Here is a 23029-nt window from a genome sequence, read left to right on the forward strand (position 1 = left end):
CTACATGATCCCTGAGCTCCCTTCCAACCTGGGATTCCGGGATTCTGGGATTCTGTGTTTCACCACGCTCACAGTAAAACATTTTTTCCCTTATATCCAGTCTAAATCTACCGTCCTTTAGTTTAAAACTATTACCCCTTGTCCTGTCACATCGAGCCTTGCTAAAGAGGTAGCCCCCATCTCTCCTATGGTCCCCCTTCAAGTATTGGAAGGCCGCAAGAAGGTCTCCCCGCTGCCTTTCTGTCTCCACGCTCAACAACTCTCTCAGCCTGTCCTCATAGGAGAGGTGCTCCAGCCCTCAGATCATTTCTGGGGCCCGCCTCTGGACCTGTTCCAACAGGTCCACGTCCTTTCTGTATTAGCGGCTCCAGAGCTGGATGCAGTTCTCCAGGTGGGGTCTCACAAGAGCAGAGTAGAGGGGTGGATATTTGAAAAATCATGGCAGTCAGGTGATGTCCCTGCGGACTGCAAGAATCACAGAATCACACAATGCTATGGGTTGGAAGGGACCTCTGGAGAGCATCTTGTCCATCCCCCCTGCTTGACCAGGCACACCTACAGCAGCAAGCAAGGACCTCGTCCAGGCAGGGTTTGAATGTCTCCAGGGAAGGAGACTCCACAGCCTCTCTGGGAAGCCTGTTCCACTGCTCTGCCACCCGCACAGGAACAAAGTTTTATCTCGTGTTTAAATGGAACTTCCTGCCTTCCAACTTGTGCCCACTGCAACCTTGGCCTGTCCTTGGGCACCCACCACTGAAAACAGTCCGGCCCAATCCTCCTGACACTCACCCTTCAGATATTTGTAAGTATTGATGAGTTCCCCCCTCAGTCTTCTCTTCTCCAGGCTGAACAAACCCACGTCTCTCAGCCTTTCCTCATAAGAGGGGTGCTCCAGTCCCCCCATCATCTTGGTACCTCTCCGATGGACTTGCTCAAGCAGTTCCCTGGCCTTCTTCCTCTGGGGGGCCAAGAACGGGACACAACACTCCAGACGAGGCCTCACTAGGGCAGAGTACAGGGGGAGGATAACCTCCCTCGCCCTGCTGGCCATACTCCTTTTCATGCAGCCCACGATACCCTTGGCCTTCTTGGCCACAAGGGCACGGTGCTGGCTCAGGGTCACCCTGCTCTCCACCAGCACTGCCAGGGCCTTCTCAGCAGAGCCACTTTCCAGCAGGTCACCCCCAAGCTGTGCCGGTGCATGGAGTCCTTCCTCCCCATGTGCAGGACCCTACACTTGCTCTTGTTGAACTTCATCAGGTTCCCCTTGACCCAGCTCTCCAGCCTGTCCAGGTCTCGTTGGATGGCAGCACAGCCTCCTGCCGTATCACCCACTCCTCCCAGTTTGGTATCGTCAGCAAACTTGCTGAGGGTACAATCTATCCCTTTGTTCAGGTCATTGAATAGAACTGGACCCTGGGGAACAATGCTAGTTATCGGCCTCCAACCAGACTCTGCCCCATTGATCACCACCCTCGGAGCTCCGCCATTCAGCCAGCTCTCAATCTGCCTCCCTCTCCTCTCATCTAATCCATGCTTCCTTAGCCTGTCCGTGAGGATGTTATGGGAGACAGCGTCGAGCACTTGGCTGAAGACAAGGTAAACAACAGCCACTGCTCTCCCACGCCATCATAGAAGGCTATCAGCTTGGTCAAGCATGATCTTCCTTGGTGAATCCATGTTACCTCCTTCTGATAACCCTCTTCTCCACTGCATGCTTGGCGATGACCTCCAGAACACACTCTTCCTTCACCTTTCTGAGGATGGAGGTCAGGTTGACTGTGCTATAGTTTCCCGGGTCTTCCATCTTGACCTTTTTGAAGATTGGAATGACATCGGCTGCCCTCCAGTCCTCGGGAACCTCTCCTGTTCTCCATGACCTTTCAAAGATGATGGAGAGTGGCTTGGCAAGAACATCCGCCAGCTCCTTCAGCACTTGTGGGTGCTTTCTGTCGGCGGTCATGAATCTGCAAGGACCCAGTTTGCCTAGGTGATCTCTAACCCAATCCACCTCAACCAAAGGAGAAGTTTTCCTTTCTCCAGATTTTCTCTATCACCTCTGGGGACTGGGATGCCTCAGGGCCAGACTTAGCAATAAAGGCTGAAGCAAAGGCAGCATTCAATAACTCTGCCTTCCCTGCATCCTGCGTCACCAGGGCCCACACCTCGTTCAGCAGCAGGCCCATACTTTCCCCACTCTTCCTTTTACTGCCAAAGTATTAGAAGAAGCCCTTCTTGGGATCCTAGACACACCTTGCCAGAATGACATCCACGTGGGTCTGGTCTTCCCCGATCCATCTATGAAGACCTCACAATGTCCCTAGACGCCTCCCAAGTAGCCAGCCCCTTTGCCATCAGACCCTTTTGCCATCCACAGCAACAAGCACTGCTCGCCTGACAAACAGCCTCCTAAACACTCACATTGGCTCAGTCGGGGCAGGCCTCGCCAGTCCTCAACCCTCTGCCAATCCTCCAACACCACCACAGCCTTTGAATGGCACCCACGTACAGCATGCTCGGCTCCAGTGCCCTCTGCGAGCTACAAATCCTCTTTCTGCCCGTCAAACACGGTGCAGAGAAGTGGCCTCACCCCAAAGACAGACCCCAAAGGCCCTGCATCACCAGGCTACCCTGCCTGCCGCTCTGCCTCTGCCTCTCCACACTCTCCTGGGATCCCCACAAATTCACCTGCGCTTACGAGGCTCCCCAGAGAAAGCACAAGAGTCACGCCTGAGCCCAGGCTGCATCAAACAGACCAGCCCCAGCTAAGGGAAGCGCAACGGAGGGGCCAACACAAGCCTTTGGGGAGCGTGGCAGGGCTCCCCCCACCACAGGGCTTGCCAGCTCTGGACGTGGGCTGCCAGGGTAACATCCTGCTCCTGCAAGCCGCCCTCCTCTGCCTGCTCCCACTCACACCCCCACGGACAGCACCGACGGGCCACAACCACAAACAGGCAGCCTCCTTTCTCCCACCTACAACCTCACAAGCAAGAGGGGCAACACGACACACACAGAGCACACACAGCTGTGGCTTTAGGCCAGGCCTAAACACAGCCTCAGTCACCTGGCAGCAAGGTCAGCAGGGAAAAAAGGCCATGCAACGGGCAGCGCCTCATGCCCGGCACACCTCAAAGAACAGACCAGCCTTCCACGGCTGCGAGGAAAGGGGGCCCCCGCTTCACAATGCACCCACAAAATAAACCACACGAGTGCCACGCCATGACCTCACTGATGTCACCCCGCTTCTCCTACAATTTGGTCTCGTCTTCTGCCCGCCCTGACACTCACCATCAACACCAAGACTTTGGCTTCTAATACTCTCACTTAAAAGCTGCCGCCAGGGCCAAGGGGACACGTCCTCAAGAAGAGCACATGAAAGTGTACAACTGCAGGAAGAAAAACACACCCCACCTCATGACTTGCCAGCCTGTGGCATGCAACAGCCGCTTGCTGCAAAACACCGTCATGCGCAAAGGCTGCCCCGCCCCTCGCCGACCACCATAAAAGCTGGCCCCATGCCTCTCTCCCTCACACACGCTCCTCACACCTTCTCCTCCAACGTCAACGAGGTGAGTCTGAACCCCCTTCCCCTCCTTCCCATTCTTCCCTTGCCCCACCTGGCCTGGCTCTTCCAGCACGCTCTGCCCCCAACTCAGCAGCCGACACCTCCCCACACCCACGCTCCCCACAGCCACACAACACGCTTCCACGCTCCCTTGTCCTCCTGCTGTTGCACCCCCACCTCACACCACCACACCCCTCGCACCCCCACGCCCCTACGCTTTCTCAACACCCTCTCTTCCAGGGACCCTCCACACCACACACATGGCCTGCTACGACCTCTGCCGCCCCTGCGGACCCACCCCGCTGGCTAACAGCTGCAACGAGCCCTGTGTCAGGCAGTGCGAGGACTCCCGCGTCGTCATCCAGCCCTCCACCGTGATGGTCACCCTGCCAGGACCCATCCTCAGCTCCTTCCCACAGAACACCGCCGTCGGATCCTCCTCTTCGGCTGCCGTGGGCAACATCCTCGGCTCCCAGGGAGTGCCCGTCTCCTCCGGTGGATTTGGCTATGGCTACGGCTTTGGAGGCCTGGGCTGCTACGGCGGCGGAAGGGGCTGCTACCCCTGCTAAGGGCCCTGACCACCACCCCTGATACCAACAGCACACACCCTGCAAGCCAGGGCATCGACTGAGGATGCACCTCCGGGCTCTTGCTGCCACGTGGACGTGCCCTCCACGGCTCCTCCTCTCAAGGCACCAAGCAAGGAAGCGGGAGAGGGGCCAACCCAGCCTGCCTGGACACACGGCCCACGCACCTCCTCCTCTTCTCCCACTTCCTTCCTTGCATCACCCCTTCTGCTATCTCCAGTACTGCCCGCTCCAATCACTTGCTCACAAGCCATAGACCACCGGGGACCTCCGGCGTGCTGCTCCCATTGTGCGGCAGGAAGTTCTTGCTGCTCTGGCAAGGTCCTCTCTCGCACACGGCACCTTGGCTGATGGTCGCTAGACTTGCACCTCAGACCACTTCCCTTCCACTTGCTCATCCTGCCTTTTCGCTCTCTTTTGTCCATCAATAAAGTGCTCCTGCATCCCAGCCTGTGAGGTCTCCTCTTCCCTTCTTCTCCCAAGCCTCCTCCAACTCTACCCAGCACAAAGCCAGGGCTCAAGAGGCCAGTGGGGTGGGTGGAGAAGGGTCACTAGATCTCTCCGCGGGATTGTGCCACCACAGCCAATATCAACACAGACTGGCACCTGGCAGGGGGGCTTCCAGAGTGTGACACCAGCCAACCACTAGCTCAAACAAAGGCTTTGGCACAACAAGGCATGCAGAAAAATAACAGGAAGGGCTTCTACAGCTATGTCAACCAGAAAAGGAAGGTTAAAGAGAGCGTACCTCCCCTGATGAACAAGAAGGGTGACCTAGGAGCAACACACCAGGAGAGGGATGAGCTACTCAAGCCCTTTTTTGCCTCAGGCTTCACTCGTAACCTCTCTCCTCACCCCTCCCGACAACATGCACCGCAAGATGGGCACAAGGCGGCTCAAGACCCTCCCACTGTAAGGGAAGATCAGGTTTCTGACCACCTGAGGAACCTGAACATACACAAGGCTATGGCACCTGGTGAGATGCGTCCCAGAGACCTGAAGGGAACTGGATCATGTAGTTGCCCAGACACTCCCATTACAATCATGGAATCATAGAATCATAGAACGGTTTAGGTTGGAAGGGACATTAGTGGGCAACCAGTCTAAACCCCCTGCAGTGAGCACGGACATCTTCCACTAGATCCGCTTGCTCAGAGCCCTCTCCAACCTGACCTTGAATGTTTCTAGGGATGGAGCATCCACCACCTCTCTGGGCAACCTCTTCCGCCACATTGGACACTTTCAAGATTCGGCTGCACAGCCTGCTGGGCCATCTTGTCTAGGCTGTGCTCTTCCTAGAAAGCTTGGACTACATGATCCCTGAGCTCCCTTCCAACCTGGGATTCCGGGATTCTGGGATTCTGTGTTTCACCACGCTCACAGTAAAACATTTCTTCCCTTATATCCAGTCTAAATCTACCGTCCTTTAGTTTAAAACTATTACCCCTTGTCCTGTCACATCGGGCCTTGCTAAAGAGGTAGCCCCCATCTCTCCTATGGTCCCCCTTCAAGTACTGGAAGGCCGCAAGGTCTCCCCGCTGCCTTTCTGTCTCCATGCTCAACAACTACAACTCTCTCAGCCTATCCTCATAGGAGAGGTGCTCCTAAACAGCCCCCTAAACACTCACATCGGCTCAGTCGGGGCAGGCCTCGCCAGTCCTCAACCCTCTGCCAATCCTCCAACACCACCACAGCCTTTGAATGGCACCCACGTACAGCATGCTCGCCTCCAGTGCCCTCTGCGAGCTACAAATCCTCTTTCTGCCCGTCAAACATGGTGCAGAGAAGTGGCCTCACCCCAAAGACAGACCCCAAAGGCCCTGCATCACCAGGCTACCCTGCCTGCCGCTCTGCCTCTGCCTCTCCACACTCTCCTGGGATCCCCACAAATTCACCTGCGCTTACGAGGCTCCCCAGAGCAAGCACAAGAGTCACGCCTGAGCCCAGGCTGCATCAAACAGACCAGCCCCAGCTAAGGGAGGCGCTATGGAGGGGCCAACACAAGCCTTTGGGGAGCGTGGCAGGGCTCCCCCCACCACAGGGCTTGCCAGCTCTGGACGTGGGCTGCCAGGGCAACATCCTGCTCCCGCAAGCCGCCCTCCTCTGCCTGCTCCCACTCACACCCCCACGGACGGCACCGACGGGCCACAACCACAAACAGGCAGCCTCCTTTCTCCCACCTACAACCTCACAAGCAAGAGGGGCAACACGACACACACAGAGCACACACAGCTGTGGCTTTAGGCCAGGCCTAAACACAGCCTCAGTCACCTGGCAGCAAGGTCAGCAGGGAACAAAGGCCATGCAACGGGCAGCGCCTCATGCCCGGCACACCTCAAAGAACAGACCAGCCTTCCACGGCTGCGAGGAAAGGGGGCCCCCGCTTCACAATGCACCCGCAAAATAAACCACACGAGTGCCACGCCATGACCTCACTGATGTCACCCCGCTTCTCCTACAATTTGGTCTCGTCTTCTGCCCGCCCTGACACTCACCATCAACACCAAGACTTTGGCTTCTAATACTCTCACTTAAAAGCTGCCGCCAGGGCCAAGGGGACACGTCCTCAAGAAGAGCACATGAAAGTGTACAACTGCAGGAAGAAAAACACACCCCACCTCATGACTTGCCAGCCTGTGGCATGCAACAGCCGCTTGCTGCAAAACACCGTCATGCGCAAAGGCTGCCCCGCCCCTCGCCGACCACCATAAAAGCTGGCCCCATGCCTCTCTCCCTCACACACGCTCCTCACACCTTCTCCTCCAACGTCAACGAGGTGAGTCTGAACCCCCTTCCCCTCCTTCCCATTCTTCCCTTGCCCCACCTGGCCTGGCTCTTCCAGCACGCTCTGCCCCCAACTCAGCAGCCGAAACCTCCCCACACCCACGCTCCCCACAGCCACACAACACGCTTCCACGCTCCCTTGTCCTCCTGCTGTTGCACCCCCACCTCACACCACCACACCCCTCACACCCCCACGCCCCTACGCTTTCTCAACACCCTCTCTTCCAGGGACCCTCCACACCACACACATGGCCTGCTACGACCTCTGCCGCCCCTGCGGACCCACCCCGCTGGCTAACAGCTGCAACGAGCCCTGTGTCAGGCAGTGCGAGGACTCCCGCGTCGTCATCCAGCCCTCCACCGTGATGGTCACCCTGCCAGGACCCATCCTCAGCTCCTTCCCACAGAACACCGCCGTCGGATCCTCCTCATCGGCTGCCGTGGGCAACATCCTTGGCTCCCAGGGAGTGCCCGTCTCCTCCGGTGGATTTGGCTATGGCTACGGCTTTGGAGGCCTGGGCTGCTACGGCGGCGGAAGGGGCTGCTACCCCTGCTAAGGGCCCTGACCACCACCCCTGATACCAACAGCACACACCCTGCAAGCCAGGGCATCGACTGAGGATGCACCTCCGGGCTCTTGCTGCCACGTGGACGTGCCCTCCACGGCTCCTCCTCTCAAGGCACCAAGCAAGGAAGCGGGAGAGGGGCCAACCCAGCCTGCCTGGGCACACGGCCCACGCACCTCCTCCTCTTCTCCCACTTCCTTCCTTGCATCACCCCTTCTGCTATCTCCAGTACTGCCCGCTCCAATCACTTGCTCACAAGCCATAGACCACCGGGGACCTCCGGCGTGCTGCTCCCATTGTGCGGCAGGAAGTTCTTGCTGCTCTGGCAAGGTCCTCTCTCGCACACGGCACCTTGGCTGATGGTCGCTAGACTTGCACCTCAGACCACTTCCCTTCCACTTGCTCATCCTGCCTTTTCGCTCTCTTTTTTCCATCAATAAAGTGCTCCTGCATCCCAGCCTGTGAGGTCTCCTCTTCCCTTCTTCTCCCAAGCCTCCTCCAACTCTACCCAGCACAAAGCCAGGGCTCAAGAGGCCAGCGGGGTGGGTGGAGAAGGGTCACTAGATCTCTCCGCGGGATTGTGCCACCACAGCCAATATCAACACAGACTGGCACCTGGCAGGGGGGCTTCCAGAGTGTGACACCAGCCAACCACTAGCTCAAACAAAGGCTTTGGCACAACAAGGCATGCAGAAAAATAACAGGAAGGGCTTCTACAGCTATGTCAACCAGAAAAGGAAGGTTAAAGAGAGCGTACCTCCCCTGATGAACAAGAAGGGTGACCTAGGAGCAACATACCAGGAGAGGGATGAGCTACTCAAGCCCTTTTTTGCCTCAGGCTTCACTCGTAACCTCTCTCCTCACCCCTCCCGACAACATGCACCGCAAGATGGGCACAAGGCGGCTCAAGACCCTCCCACTGTAAGGGAAGATCAGGTTTCTGACCACCTGAGGAACCTGAACATACACAAGGCTATGGCACCTGGTGAGATGCGTCCCAGAGACCTGAAGGGAACTGGATCATGTAGTTGCCCAGACACTCCCATTACAATCATGGAATCATAGAATCATAGAACGGTTTAGGTTGGAAGGGACATTAGTGGGCAACCAGTCTAAACCCCCTGCAGTGAGCACGGACATCTTCCACTAGATCCGCTTGCTCAGAGCCCTCTCCAACCTGACCTTGAATGTTTCTAGGGATGGAGCATCCACCACCTCTCTGGGCAACCTCTTCCGCCACATTGGACACTTTCAAGATTCGGCTGCACAGCCTGCTGGGCCATCTTGTCTAGGCTGTGCTCTTCCTAGAAAGCTTGGACTACATGATCCCTGAGCTCCCTTCCAACCTGGGATTCCGGGATTCTGGGATTCTGTGTTTCACCACGCTCACAGTAAAACATTTTTTCCCTTATATCCAGTCTAAATCTACCGTCCTTTAGTTTAAAACTATTACCCCTTGTCCTGTCACATCGGGCCTTGCTAAAGAGGTAGCCCCCATCTCTCCTATGGTCCCCCTTCAAGTACTGGAAGGCCGCAAGGTCTCCCCGCTGCCTTTCTGTCTCCATGCTCAACAACTACAACTCTCTCAGCCTATCCTCATAGGAGAGGTGCTCCTAAACAGCCCCCTAAACACTCACATCGGCTCAGTCGGGGCAGGCCTCGCCAGTCCTCAACCCTCTGCCAATCCTCCAACACCACCACAGCCTTTGAATGGCACCCACGTACAGCATGCTCGCCTCCAGTGCCCTCTGCGAGCTACAAATCCTCTTTCTGCCCGTCAAACACGGTGCAGAGAAGTGGCCTCACCCCAAAGACAGACCCCAAAGGCCCTGCATCACCAGGCTACCCTGCCTGCCGCTCTGCCTCTGCCTCTCCACACTCTCCTGGGATCCCCACAAATTCACCTGCGCTTACGAGGCTCCCCAGAGCAAGCACAAGAGTCACGCCTGAGCCCAGGCTGCATCAAACAGACCAGCCCCAGCTAAGGGAGGCGCTACGGAGGGGCCAACACAAGCCTTTGGGGAGTGTGGCAGGGCTCCCCCCACCACAGGGCTTGCCAGCTCTGGACGTGGGCTGCCAGGGCAACATCCTGCTCCCGCAAGCCGCCCTCCTCTGCCTGCTCCCACTCACACCCCCACGGACGGCACCGACGGGCCACAACCACAAACAGGCAGCCTCCTTTCTCCCACCTACAACCTCACAAGCAAGAGGGGCAACACGACACACACAGAGCACACACAGCTGTGGCTTTAGGCCAGGCCTAAACACAGCCTCAGTCACCTGGCAGCAAGGTCAGCAGGGAACAAAGGCCATGCAACGGGCAGCGCCTCATGCCCGGCACACCTCAAAGAACAGACCAGCCTTCCACGGCTGCGAGGAAAGGGGGCCCCCGCTTCACAATGCACCCGCAAAATAAACCACACGAGTGCCACGCCATGACCTCACTGATGTCACCCCGCTTCTCCTACAATTTGGTCTCGTCTTCTGCCCGCCCTGACACTCACCATCAACACCAAGACTTTGGCTTCTAATACTCTCACTTAAAAGCTGCCGCCAGGGCCAAGGGCACACGTCCTCAAGAAGAGCACATGAAAGTGTACAACTGCAGGAAGAAAAACACACCCCACCTCATGACTTGCCAGCCTGTGGCATGCAACAGCCGCTTGCTGCAAAACACCGTCATGCGCAAAGGCTGCCCCGCCCCTCGCCGACCACCATAAAAGCTGGCCCCATGCCTCTCTCCCTCACACACGCTCCTCACACCTTCTCCTCCAACGTCAACGAGGTGAGTCTGAACCCCCTTCCCCTCCTTCCCATTCTTCCCTTGCCCCACCTGGCCTGGCTCTTCCAGCACGCTCTGCCCCCAACTCAGCAGCCGAAACCTCCCCACACCCACGCTCCCCACAGCCACACAACACGCTTCCACGCTCCCTTGTCCTCCTACTGTTGCACCCCCTCACCCCTCGCACCACCACACCCCTACGCTTTCTCAACACCCTCTCTTCCAGGGACCCTCCACACCACACACATGGCCTGCTACGACCTCTGCCGCCCCTGCGGACCCACCCCGCTGGCTAACAGCTGCAACGAGCCCTGTGTCAGGCAGTGCGAGGACTCCCGCGTCGTCATCCAGCCTCCCGCCGTGCTGGTCACCCTGCCAGGACCCATCCTCAGCTCCTTCCCACAGAACACCGCCGTCGGATCCTCCTCATCGGCTGCCGTGGGCAACATCCTCGGCTCCCAGGGAGTGCCCGTCTCCTCCGGTGGATTTGGCTATGGCTACGGCTTTGGAGGCCTGGGCTGCTACGGTGGCAGAAGGGGCTGCTACCCCTGCTAAGGGCCCTGACCACCACCCCTGACACCAACTAACGCACCCTGCAAGCCAGGGCATCGACTGAGGATGCACCTCCGGGCTCTTGCTGCCACGTGGACCTGCCCTCCACGGCTCCTCCTCTCAAGGCACCAAGCAAGGAAGCAGGCAATGGGCCAACCCAGCCTGCCTGGGCACACGGCCCACGCACCTCCTCCTCTTCTCCCACTTCCTTCCTTGCATCACCCCTTCTGCTATCTCCAGTACTGCCCGCTCCAATCACTTGCTCACAAGCCATAGACCACCGGGGACCTCCGGCGTGCTGCTCCCACTGTGTGGCAGGAAGTTCTTGCTGCTCTGGCAAGGTCCTCTCTCGCACACGGCACCTCGGCTGATGGTCGCTAGACTTGCACCTCAGACCGCTTCCCTTCCACTTGCTCATCCTGCCTTTTCGCTCTCTTTTGTCCATCAATAAAGTGCTCCTGCATCCCAGCCTGTGAGGTCTCCTCTTCCCTTCTTCTCCCAAGCCTCCTCCAACTCTACCCAGCACAAAGCCAGGGCTCAAGAGGCCAGCGGGGTGGGTGGAGAAGGGTCACTAGATCTCTCCGCGGGATTGTGCCACCACAGCCAATATCAACACAGACTGGCACCTGGCCGGGGGGGCTTCCAGAGTGTGACACCAGCCAACCACTAGCTCAAACAAAGGCTTTGGCACAACAAGGCATGCTGAACAATAACAGGAAGGGCTTCTTCTACGGCTATGTCAACCAGAAAAGGAAGGTTAAAGAGAGCGTACCTCCCCTGATGAACAAGAAGGGTGACCTAGGAGCAACACACCAGGAGAGGGATGAGCTACTCAAGCCCTTTTTTGCCTCAGGCTTCACTCGTAACCTCTCTCCTCACCCCTCCCGATGACATGCACCGCAAGATGGGCACAAGGCGGCTCAAGACCCTCCCACTGTAAGGGAAGATCAGGTTTCTGACCACCTGAGGAACCTGAACATACACAAGGCTATGGCACCTGGTAAGATGCATCCCCGAGTCCTGAAGGGAACTGGATCATGTAGTTGCTCAGACACTCCCATTACAATCATGGAATCATAGAATCATAGAACGGTTTAGGTTGGAAGGGACATTAGTGGGCAACCAGTCTAAACCCCCTGCAGTGAGCACGGACATCTTCCACTAGACCCGCTTGCTCAGAGCCCTCTCCAACCTGACCTTGAATGTTTCTAGGGATGGAGCATCCACCACCTCTCTGGGCAACCTCTTCCGCCACATTGGACACTTTCAAGATTTGGCTGCACAGCCTGCTGGGCCATCTTGTCTAGGCTGTGCTCTTCCTAGAAAGCTTGGACTACATGATCCCTGAGCTCCCTTCCAACCTGGGATTCCGGGATTCTGGGATTCTGTGTTTCACCACGCTCACAGTAAAACATTTTTTCCCTTATATCCAGTCTAAATCTACCGTCCTTTAGTTTAAAACTATTACCCCTTGTCCTGTCACATCGAGCCTTGCTAAAGAGGTAGCCCCCATCTCTCCTATGGTCCCCCTTCAAGTATTGGAAGGCCGCAAGAAGGTCTCCCCGCTGCCTTTCTGTCTCCACGCTCAACAACTCTCTCAGCCTGTCCTCATAGGAGAGGTGCTCCAGCCCTCAGATCATTTCTGGGGCCCGCCTCTGGACCTGTTCCAACAGGTCCACGTCCTTTCTGTATTAGCGGCTCCAGAGCTGGATGCAGTTCTCCAGGTGGGGTCTCACAAGAGCAGAGTAGAGGGGTGGATATTTGAAAAATCATGGCAGTCAGGTGATGTCCCTGCGGACTGCAAGAATCACAGAATCACACAATGCTATGGGTTGGAAGGGACCTCTGGAGAGCATCTTGTCCATCCCCCCTGCTTGACCAGGCACACCTACAGCAGCAAGCAAGGACCTCGTCCAGGCAGGGTTTGAATGTCTCCAGGGAAGGAGACTCCACAGCCTCTCTGGGAAGCCTGTTCCACTGCTCTGCCACCCGCACAGGAACAAAGTTTTATCTCGTGTTTAAATGGAACTTCCTGCCTTCCAACTTGTGCCCACTGCAACCTTGGCCTGTCCTTGGGCACCCACCACTGAAAACAGTCCGGCCCAATCCTCCTGACACTCACCCTTCAGATATTTGTAAGTATTGATGAGTTCCCCCCTCAGTCTTCTCTTCTCCAGGCTGAACAAACCCACGTCTCTCAGCCTTTCCTCATAAGAGGGGTGCTCCAGTCCCCCCATCATCTTGGTACCTCTCCGATGGACTTGCTCAAGCAGTTCCCTGGCCTTCTTCCTCTGGGGGGCCAAGAACGGGACACAACACTCCAGACGAGGCCTCACTAGGGCAGAGTACAGGGGGAGGATAACCTCCCTCGCCCTGCTGGCCATACTCCTTTTCATGCAGCCCACGATACCCTTGGCCTTCTTGGCCACAAGGGCACGGTGCTGGCTCAGGGTCACCCTGCTCTCCACCAGCACTGCCAGGGCCTTCTCAGCAGAGCCACTTTCCAGCAGGTCACCCCCAAGCTGTGCCGGTGCATGGAGTCCTTCCTCCCCATGTGCAGGACCCTACACTTGCTCTTGTTGAACTTCATCAGGTTCCCCTTGACCCAGCTCTCCAGCCTGTCCAGGTCTCGTTGGATGGCAGCACAGCCTCCTGCCGTATCACCCACTCCTCCCAGTTTGGTATCGTCAGCAAACTTGCTGAGGGTACAATCTATCCCTTTGTTCAGGTCATTGAATAGAACTGGACCCTGGGGAACAATGCTAGTTATCGGCCTCCAACCAGACTCTGCCCCATTGATCACCACCCTCGGAGCTCCGCCATTCAGCCAGCTCTCAATCTGCCTCCCTCTCCTCTCATCTAATCCATGCTTCCTTAGCCTGTCCGTGAGGATGTTATGGGAGACAGCGTCGAGCACTTGGCTGAAGACAAGGTAAACAACAGCCACTGCTCTCCCACGCCATCATAGAAGGCTATCAGCTTGGTCAAGCATGATCTTCCTTGGTGAATCCATGTTACCTCCTTCTGATAACCCTCTTCTCCACTGCATGCTTGGCGATGACCTCCAGAACACACTCTTCCTTCACCTTTCTGAGGATGGAGGTCAGGTTGACTGTGCTATAGTTTCCCGGGTCTTCCATCTTGACCTTTTTGAAGATTGGAATGACATCGGCTGCCCTCCAGTCCTCGGGAACCTCTCCTGTTCTCCATGACCTTTCAAAGATGATGGAGAGTGGCTTGGCAAGAACATCCGCCAGCTCCTTCAGCACTTGTGGGTGCTTTCTGTCGGCGGTCATGAATCTGCAAGGACCCAGTTTGCCTAGGTGATCTCTAACCCAATCCACCTCAACCAAAGGGGAAGTTTTCCTTTCTCCAGATTTTCTCTATCACCTCTGGGGACTGGGATGCCTCAGGGCCAGACTTAGCAATAAAGGCTGAAGCAAAGGCAGCATTCAATAACTCTGCCTTCCCTGCATCCTGCGTCACCAGGGCCCACACCTCGTTCAGCAGCAGGCCCATACTTTCCCCACTCTTCCTTTTACTGCCAAAGTATTAGAAGAAGCCCTTCTTGGGATCCTAGACACACCTTGCCAGAATGACATCCACGTGGGTCTGGTCTTCCCCGATCCATCTATGAAGACCTCACAATGTCCCTAGACGCCTCACAAGTAGCCAGCCCCTTTGCCATCAGACCCTTTTGCCATCCACAGCAACAAGCACTGCTCGCCTGACAAACAGCCTCCTAAACACTCACATTGGCTCAGTCGGGGCAGGCCTCGCCAGTCCTCAACCCTCTGCCAATCCTCCACCACCGCCACAGCCTTTGAATGGCACCCACGTACAGCATGCTCGGCTCCAGTGCCCTCTGCGAGCTACAAATCCTCTTTCTGCCCGTCAAACACGGTGCAGAGAAGTGGCCTCACCCCAAAGACAGACCCCAAAGGCCCTGCATCACCAGGCTACCCTGCCTGCCGCTCTGCCTCTGCCTCTCCACACTCTCCTGGGATCCCCACAAATTCACCTGCGCTTACGAGGCTCCCCAGAGAAAGCACAAGAGTCACGCCTGAGCCCAGGCTGCATCAAACAGACCAGCCCCAGCTAAGGGAAGCGCAACGGAGGGGCCAACACAAGCCTTTGGGGAGCGTGGCAGGGCTCCCCCCACCACAGGGCTTGCCAGCTCTGGACGTGGGCTGCCAGGGTAACATCCTGCTCCTGCAAGCCGCCCTCCTCTGCCTGCTCCCACTCACACCCCCACGGACAGCACCGACGGGCCACAACCACAAACAGGCAGCCTCCTTTCTCCCACCTACAACCTCACAAGCAAGAGGGGCAACACGACACACACAGAGCACACACAGCTGTGGCTTTAGGCCAGGCCTAAACACAGCCTCAGTCACCTGGCAGCAAGGTCAGCAGGGAAAAAAGGCCATGCAACGGGCAGCGCCTCATGCCCGGCACACCTCAAAGAACAGACCAGCCTTCCACGGCTGCGAGGAAAGGGGGCCCCCGCTTCACAATGCACCCACAAAATAAACCACACGAGTGCCACGCCATGACCTCACTGATGTCACCCCGCTTCTCCTACAATTTGGTCTCGTCTTCTGCCCGCCCTGACACTCACCATCAACACCAAGACTTTGGCTTCTAATACTCTCACTTAAAAGCTGCCGCCAGGGCCAAGGGGACACGTCCTCAAGAAGAGCACATGAAAGTGTACAACTGCAGGAAGAAAAACACACCCCACCTCATGACTTGCCAGCCTGTGGCATGCAACAGCCGCTTGCTGCAAAACACCGTCATGCGCAAAGGCTGCCCCGCCCCTCGCCGACCACCATAAAAGCTGGCCCCATGCCTCTCTCCCTCACACACGCTCCTCACACCTTCTCCTCCAACGTCAACGAGGTGAGTCTGAACCCCCTTCCCCTCCTTCCCATTCTTCCCTTGCCCCACCTGGCCTGGCTCTTCCAGCACGCTCTGCCCCCAACTCAGCAGCCGAAACCTCCCCACACCCACGCTCCCCACAGCCACACAACACGCTTCCACGCTCCCTTGTCCTCCTGCTGTTGCACCCCCACCTCACACCACCACACCCCTCGCACCCCCACGCCCCTACGCTTTCTCAACACCCTCTCTTCCAGGGACCCTCCACACCACACACATGGCCTGCTACGACCTCTGCCGCCCCTGCGGACCCACCCCGCTGGCTAACAGCTGCAACGAGCCCTGTGTCAGGCAGTGCGAGGACTCCCGCGTCGTCATCCAGCCTCCCGCCGTGCTGGTCACCCTGCCAGGACCCATCCTCAGCTCCTTCCCACAGAACACCGCCGTCGGATCCTCCTCTTCGGCTGCCGTGGGCAACATCCTCGGCTCCCAGGGAGTGCCCGTCTCCTCCGGTGGATTTGGCTATGGCTACGGCTTTGGAGGCCTGGGCTGCTACGGTGGCAGAAGGGGCTGCTACCCCTGCTAAGGGCCCTGACCACCACCCCTGACACCAACTAACGCACCCTGCAAGCCAGGGCATCGACTGAGGATGCACCTCCGGGCTCTTGCTGCCACGTGGACCTGCCCTCCACGGCTCCTCCTCTCAAGGCACCAAGCAAGGAAGCAGGGAAGGGGCCAACCCAGCCTGCCTGGGCACACGGCCCACGCACCTCCTCCTCTTCTCCCACTTCCTTCCTTGCATCACCCCTTCTGCTATCTCCAGTACTGCCCGCTCCAATCACTTGCTCACAAGCCATAGACCACCGGGGACCTCCGGCGTGCTGCTCCCACTGTGTGGCAGGAAGTTCTTGCTGCTCTGGCAAGGTCCTCTCTCGCACACGGCACCTCGGCTGATGGTCGCTAGACTTGCACCTCAGACCGCTTCCCTTCCACTTGCTCATCCTGCCTTTTCGCTCTCTTTTGTCCATCAATAAAGTGCTCCTGCATCCCAGCCTGTGTGGTCTCCTCTTCCCTTCTTCTCCCAAGCCTCCTCCAACTCTACCCAGCACAAAGCCAGGGCTCAAGAGGCCAGCGGGGTGGGTGGAGAAGGGTCACTAGATCTCTCCGCGGGATTGTGCCACCACAGCCAATATCAACACAGACTGGCACCTGGCCGGGGGGGCTTCCAGAGTGTGACACCAGCCAACCACTAGCTCAAACAAAGGCTTTGGCACAACAAGGCATGCTGAACAATAACAGGAAGGGCTTCTTCTACAGCTATGTCAACCAGAAAAGGAAGGTTAAAGAGAGCGTACCTCCCCTGATGAACAAGAAGGGTGACCTAGGAGCAACACACCAGGAGAGGGATGAGCTACTCAAGCCCTTTTTTGCCTCAGGCTTCACTCGTAACCTCTCTCCTCACCCCTCCCGATGACATGCACCGCAAGATGGGCACAAGGCGGCTCAAGACCCTCCCACTGTAAGGGAAGATCAGGTTTCTGACCACCCGAGGAACCTGAACATACACAAGGCTATGGCACCTGGTAAGATGCATCCCAGAGTCCTGAAGGGAACTGGATCATGTAGTTGCTCAGACACTCCCATTACAATCATGGAATCATAGAATCATAGAACGGTTTAGGTTGGAAGGGACATTAGTGGGCAACCAGTCTAAACCCCCTGCAGTGAGCACGGACATCTTCCACTAGACCCGCTTGCTCAGAGCCCTCTCCAACCTGACCTTGAATGTTTCTAGGGATGGAGCATCCACCACCTCTCTGGGCAACCTCTTCCGCCACATTGGACACTTTCAAGATTTGGCTGCACAGCCTGCTGGGCCATCTTGTCTAGGCTGTGCTCTTCCTAGAAAGCTTGGACTACATGATCCCTGAGCTCCCTTCCAACCTGGGATTCCGGGATTCTGGGATTCTGTGTTTCACCACGCTCACAGTAAAACATTTTTTCCCTTATATCCAGTCTAAATCTACCGTCCTTTAGTTTAAAACTATTACCCCTTGTCCTGTCACATCGAGCCTTGCTAAAGAGGTAGCCCCCATCTCTCCTATGGTCCCCCTTCAAGTATTGGAAGGCCGCAAGAAGGTCTCCCCGCTGCCTTTCTGTCTCCACGCTCAACAACTCTCTCAGCCTGTCCTCATAGGAGAGGTGCTCCAGCCCTCAGATCATTTCTGGGGCCCGCCTCTGGACCTGTTCCAACAGGTCCACGTCCTTTCTGTATTAGCGGCTCCAGAGCTGGATGCAGTTCTCCAGGTGGGGTCTCACAAGAGCAGAGTAGAGGGGTGGATATTTGAAAAATCATGGCAGTCAGGTGATGTCCCTGCGGACTGCAAGAATCACAGAATCACACAATGCTATGGGTTGGAAGGGACCTCTGGAGAGCATCTTGTCCATCCCCCCTGCTTGACCAGGCACACCTACAGCAGCAAGCAAGGACCTCGTCCAGGCAGGGTTTGAATGTCTCCAGGGAAGGAGACTCCACAGCCTCTCTGGGAAGCCTGTTCCACTGCTCTGCCACCCGCACAGGAACAAAGTTTTATCTCGTGTTTAAATGGAACTTCCTGCCTTCCAACTTGTGCCCACTGCAACCTTGGCCTGTCCTTGGGCACCCACCACTGAAAACAGTCCGGCCCAATCCTCCTGACACTCACCCTTCAGATATTTGTAAGTATTGATGAGTTCCCCCCTCAGTCTTCTCTTCTCCAGGCTGAACAAACCCACGTCTCTCAGCCTTTCCTCATAAGAGGGGTGCTCCAGTCCCCCCATCATCTTGGTACCTCTCCGATGGACTTGCTCAAGCAGTTCCCTGGCCTTCTTCCTCTGGGGGGCCAAGAACGGGACACAACACTCCAGACGAGGCCTCACTAGGGCAGAGTACAGGGGGAGGATAACCTCCCTCGCCCTGCTGGCCATACTCCTTTTCATGCAGCCCACGATACCCTTGGCCTTCTTGGCCACAAGGGCACGGTGCTGGCTCAGGGTCACCCTGCTCTCCACCAGCACTGCCAGGGCCTTCTCAGCAGAGCCACTTTCCAGCAGGTCACCCCCAAGCTGTGCCGGTGCATGGAGTCCTTCCTCCCCATGTGCAGGACCCTACACTTGCTCTTGTTGAACTTCATCAGGTTCCCCTTGACCCAGCTCTCCAGCCTGTCCAGGTCTCGTTGGATGGCAGCACAGCCTCCTGCCGTATCACCCACTCCTCCCAGTTTGGTATCGTCAGCAAACTTGCTGAGGGTACAATCTATCCCTTTGTTCAGGTCATTGAATAGAACTGGACCCTGGGGAACAATGCTAGTTATCGGCCTCCAACCAGACTCTGCCCCATTGATCACCACCCTCGGAGCTCCGCCATTCAGCCAGCTCTCAATCTGCCTCCCTCTCCTCTCATCTAATCCATGCTTCCTTAGCCTGTCCGTGAGGATGTTATGGGAGACAGCGTCGAGCACTTGGCTGAAGACAAGGTAAACAACAGCCACTGCTCTCCCACGCCATCATAGAAGGCTATCAGCTTGGTCAAGCATGATCTTCCTTGGTGAATCCATGTTACCTCCTTCTGATAACCCTCTTCTCCACTGCATGCTTGGCGATGACCTCCAGAACACACTCTTCCTTCACCTTTCTGAGGATGGAGGTCAGGTTGACTGTGCTATAGTTTCCCGGGTCTTCCATCTTGACCTTTTTGAAGATTGGAATGACATCGGCTGCCCTCCAGTCCTCGGGAACCTCTCCTGTTCTCCATGACCTTTCAAAGATGATGGAGAGTGGCTTGGCAAGAACATCCGCCAGCTCCTTCAGCACTTGTGGGTGCTTTCTGTCGGCGGTCATGAATCTGCAAGGACCCAGTTTGCCTAGGTGATCTCTAACCCAATCCACCTCAACCAAAGGGGAAGTTTTCCTTTCTCCAGATTTTCTCTATCACCTCTGGGGACTGGGATGCCTCAGGGCCAGACTTAGCAATAAAGGCTGAAGCAAAGGCAGCATTCAATAACTCTGCCTTCCCTGCATCCTGCGTCACCAGGGCCCACACCTCGTTCAGCAGCAGGCCCATACTTTCCCCACTCTTCCTTTTACTGCCAAAGTATTAGAAGAAGCCCTTCTTGGGATCCTAGACACACCTTGCCAGAATGACATCCACGTGGGTCTGGTCTTCCCCGATCCATCTATGAAGACCTCACAATGTCCCTAGACGCCTCCCAAGTAGCCAGCCCCTTTGCCATCAGACCCTTTTGCCATCCACAGCAACAAGCACTGCTCGCCTGACAAACAGCCTCCTAAACACTCACATTGGCTCAGTCGGGGCAGGCCTCGCCAGTCCTCAACCCTCTGCCAATCCTCCACCACCGCCACAGCCTTTGAATGGCACCCACGTACAGCATGCTTGCCTCCAGTGCCCTCTGCGAGCTACAAATCCTCTTTCTGCCCGTCAAACACGGTGCAGAGAAGTGGCCTCACCCCAAAGACAGACCCCAAAGGCCCTGCATCACCAGGCTACCCTGCCTGCCGCTCTGCCTCTGCCTCTCCACACTCTCCTGGGATCCCCACAAATTCACCTGCGCTTACGAGGCTCCCCAGAGAAAGCACAAGAGTCACGCCTGAGCCCAGGCTGCATCAAACAGACCAGCCCCAGCTAAGGGAAGCGCAACGGAGGGGCCAACACAAGCCTTTGGGGAGCGTGGCAGGGCTCCCCCCACCACAGGGCTTGCCAGCTCTGGACGTGGGCTGCCAGGGTAACATCCTGCTCCTGCAAGCCGCCCTCCTCTGCCTGCTCCCACTCACACCCCCACGGACAGCACCGACGGGCCACAACCACAAACAGGCAGCCTCCTTTCTCCCACCTACAACCTCACAAGCAAGAGGGGCAACACGACACACACAGAGCACACACAGCTGTGGCTTTAGGCCAGGCCTAAACACAGCCTCAGTCACCTGGCAGCAAGGTCAGCAGGGAACAAAGGCCATGCAACGGGCAGCGCCTCATGCCCGGCACACCTCAAAGAACAGACCAGCCTTCCACGGCTGCGAGGAAAGGGGGCCCCCGCTTCACAATGCACCCGCAAAATAAACCACACGAGTGCCACGCCGTGACCTCACTGATGTCACCCCGCTTCTCCTACAATTTGGTCTCGTCTTCTGCCCGCCCTGACACTCACCATCAACACCAAGACTTTGGCTTCTAATACTCTCACTTAAAAGCTGCCGCCAGGGCCAAGGGGACACGTCCTCAAGAAGAGCACATGAAAGTGTACAACTGCAGGAAGAAAAACACACCCCACCTCATGACTTGCCAGCCTGTGGCATGCAACAGCCGCTTGCTGCAAAACACCGTCATGCGCAAAGGCTGCCCCGCCCCTCGCCGACCACCATAAAAGCTGGCCCCATGCCTCTCTCCCTCACACACGCTCCTCACACCTTCTCCTCCAACGTCAACGAGGTGAGTCTGAACCCCCTTCCCCTCCTTCCATTCTTCCCTTGCCCCACCTGGCCTGGCTCTTCCAGCACGCTCTGCCCCCAACTCAGCAGCCGAAACCTCCCCACACCCACGCTCCCCACAGCCACACAACACGCTTCCACGCTCCCTTGTCCTCCTGCTGTTGCACCCCCACCTCACACCACCACACCCCTCGCACCCCCACGCCCCTACGCTTTCTCAACACCCTCTCTTCCAGGGACCCTCCACACCACACACATGGCCTGCTACGACCTCTGCCGCCCCTGCGGACCCACCCCGCTGGCTAACAGCTGCAACGAGCCCTGTGTCAGGCAGTGCGAGGACTCCCGCGTCGTCATCCAGCCCTCCACCGTGCTGGTCACCCTGCCAGGACCCATCCTCAGCTCCTTCCCACAGAACACCGCCGTCGGATCCTCCTCTTCGGCTGCCGTGGGCAACATCCTCGGCTCCCAGGGAGTGCCCGTCTCCTCCGGTGGATTTGGCTATGGCTATGGCTTTGGAGGCCTGGGCTGCTACGGCGGCGGAAGGGGGTGCTACCCCTGCTAAGGGCCCTGACCACCACCCCTGATACCAACAGCACACACCCTGCAAGCCAGGGCATCGACTGAGGATGCACCTCCGGGCTCTTGCTGCCACGTGGACATGCCCTCCACGGCTCCTCCTCTCAAGGCACCAAGCAAGGAAGCGGGAGAGGGGCCAACCCAGCCTGCCTGGACACACGGCCCACGCACCTCCTCCTCTTCTCCCACTTCCTTCCTTGCATCACCCCTTCTACTGTCTCCAGTACTGCCCGCTCCAATCACAAGCCATAGACCACCGGGGACCTCCGGCGTGCTGCTCCCACTGTGCGGCAGGAAGTTCTTGCTGCTCTGGCAAGGTCCTCTCTCGCACACGGCACCTTGGCTGATGGTCGCTAGACTTGCACCTCAGACCACTTCCCTTCCACTTGCTCATCCTGCCTTTTCGCTCTCTTTTTTCCATCAATAAAGTGCTCCTGCATCCCAGCCTGTGAGGTCTCCTCTTCCCTTCTTCTCCCAAGCCTCCTCCAACTCTACCCAGCACAAAGCCAGGGCTCAAGAGGCCAGCGGGGTGGGTGGAGAAGGGTCACTAGATCTCTCCGCGGGATTGTGCCACCACAGCCAATATCAACACAGACTGGCACCTGGCAGGGGGGCTTCCAGAGTGTGACACCAGCCAACCACTAGCTCAAACAAAGGCTTTGGCACAACAAGGCATGCAGAAAAATAACAGGAAGGGCTTCTACAGCTATGTCAACCAGAAAAGGAAGGTTAAAGAGAGCGTACCTCCCCTGATGAACAAGAAGGGTGACCTAGGAGCAACACACCAGGAGAGGGATGAGCTACTCAAGCCCTTTTTTGCCTCAGGCTTCACTCGTAACCTCTCTCCTCACCCCTCCCGACAACATGCACCGCAAGATGGGCACAAGGCGGCTCAAGACCCTCCCACTGTAAGGGAAGATCAGGTTTCTGACCACCTGAGGAACCTGAACATACACAAGGCTATGGCACCTGGTGAGATGCGTCCCAGAGACCTGAAGGGAACTGGATCATGTAGTTGCCCAGACACTCCCATTACAATCATGGAATCATAGAATCATAGAACGGTTTAGGTTGGAAGGGACATTAGTGGGCAACCAGTCTAAACCCCCTGCAGTGAGCACGGACATCTTCCACTAGACCCGCTTGCTCAGAGCCCTCTCCAACCTGACCTTGAATGTTTCTAGGGATGGAGCATCCACCACCTCTCTGGGCAACCTCTTCCGCCACATTGGACACTTTCAAGATTTGG

At 57.0% G+C, this 23029-nt stretch overlaps 5 protein-coding genes across 5 annotated transcripts; all 5 read left to right on the forward strand.

Moving 5' to 3' along the window:
• Window positions 1-3809: 3809 nt before the first annotated feature.
• On the forward strand, window positions 3810-4134 carry LOC135312253 (feather keratin 1-like). The gene has a single exon (XM_064445396.1). The coding sequence runs from the start codon at window positions 3826-3828 to the stop codon at window positions 4132-4134; it is 309 nt and encodes a 102-aa protein (XP_064301466.1). The 5' UTR covers window positions 3810-3825.
• Window positions 4135-7168: 3034 nt separating this feature from the next.
• Window positions 7169-7493, forward strand: LOC135312254 (feather keratin 1-like). Its single transcript, XM_064445398.1, has one exon. It carries the CDS (start codon window positions 7185-7187, stop codon window positions 7491-7493), a length of 309 nt encoding a protein of 102 aa, XP_064301468.1. The 5' UTR covers window positions 7169-7184.
• Window positions 7494-10514: 3021 nt separating this feature from the next.
• LOC135312255 (feather keratin 1-like) lies at window positions 10515-10848 on the forward strand. Its single transcript, XM_064445399.1, has one exon. It carries the CDS (start codon window positions 10531-10533, stop codon window positions 10837-10839), a length of 309 nt encoding a protein of 102 aa, XP_064301469.1. The 5' UTR covers window positions 10515-10530; the 3' UTR covers window positions 10840-10848.
• Window positions 10849-15978: 5130 nt separating this feature from the next.
• Window positions 15979-16316, forward strand: LOC135312256 (feather keratin 1-like). The gene has a single exon (XM_064445400.1). The coding sequence runs from the start codon at window positions 15995-15997 to the stop codon at window positions 16301-16303; it is 309 nt and encodes a 102-aa protein (XP_064301470.1). The 5' UTR covers window positions 15979-15994; the 3' UTR covers window positions 16304-16316.
• A 5125-nt stretch (window positions 16317-21441) lies between these two features.
• LOC135312257 (feather keratin 1-like) lies at window positions 21442-21766 on the forward strand. Its single transcript, XM_064445401.1, has one exon. The coding sequence runs from the start codon at window positions 21458-21460 to the stop codon at window positions 21764-21766; it is 309 nt and encodes a 102-aa protein (XP_064301471.1). The 5' UTR covers window positions 21442-21457.
• The last annotated feature ends 1263 nt before the right edge of the window (window positions 21767-23029 follow it).

Source organism: Phalacrocorax carbo, chromosome 2 (assembly GCF_963921805.1).
Source record: "Phalacrocorax carbo chromosome 2, bPhaCar2.1, whole genome shotgun sequence".
Taxonomy (NCBI): domain Eukaryota; kingdom Metazoa; phylum Chordata; class Aves; order Suliformes; family Phalacrocoracidae; genus Phalacrocorax; species Phalacrocorax carbo.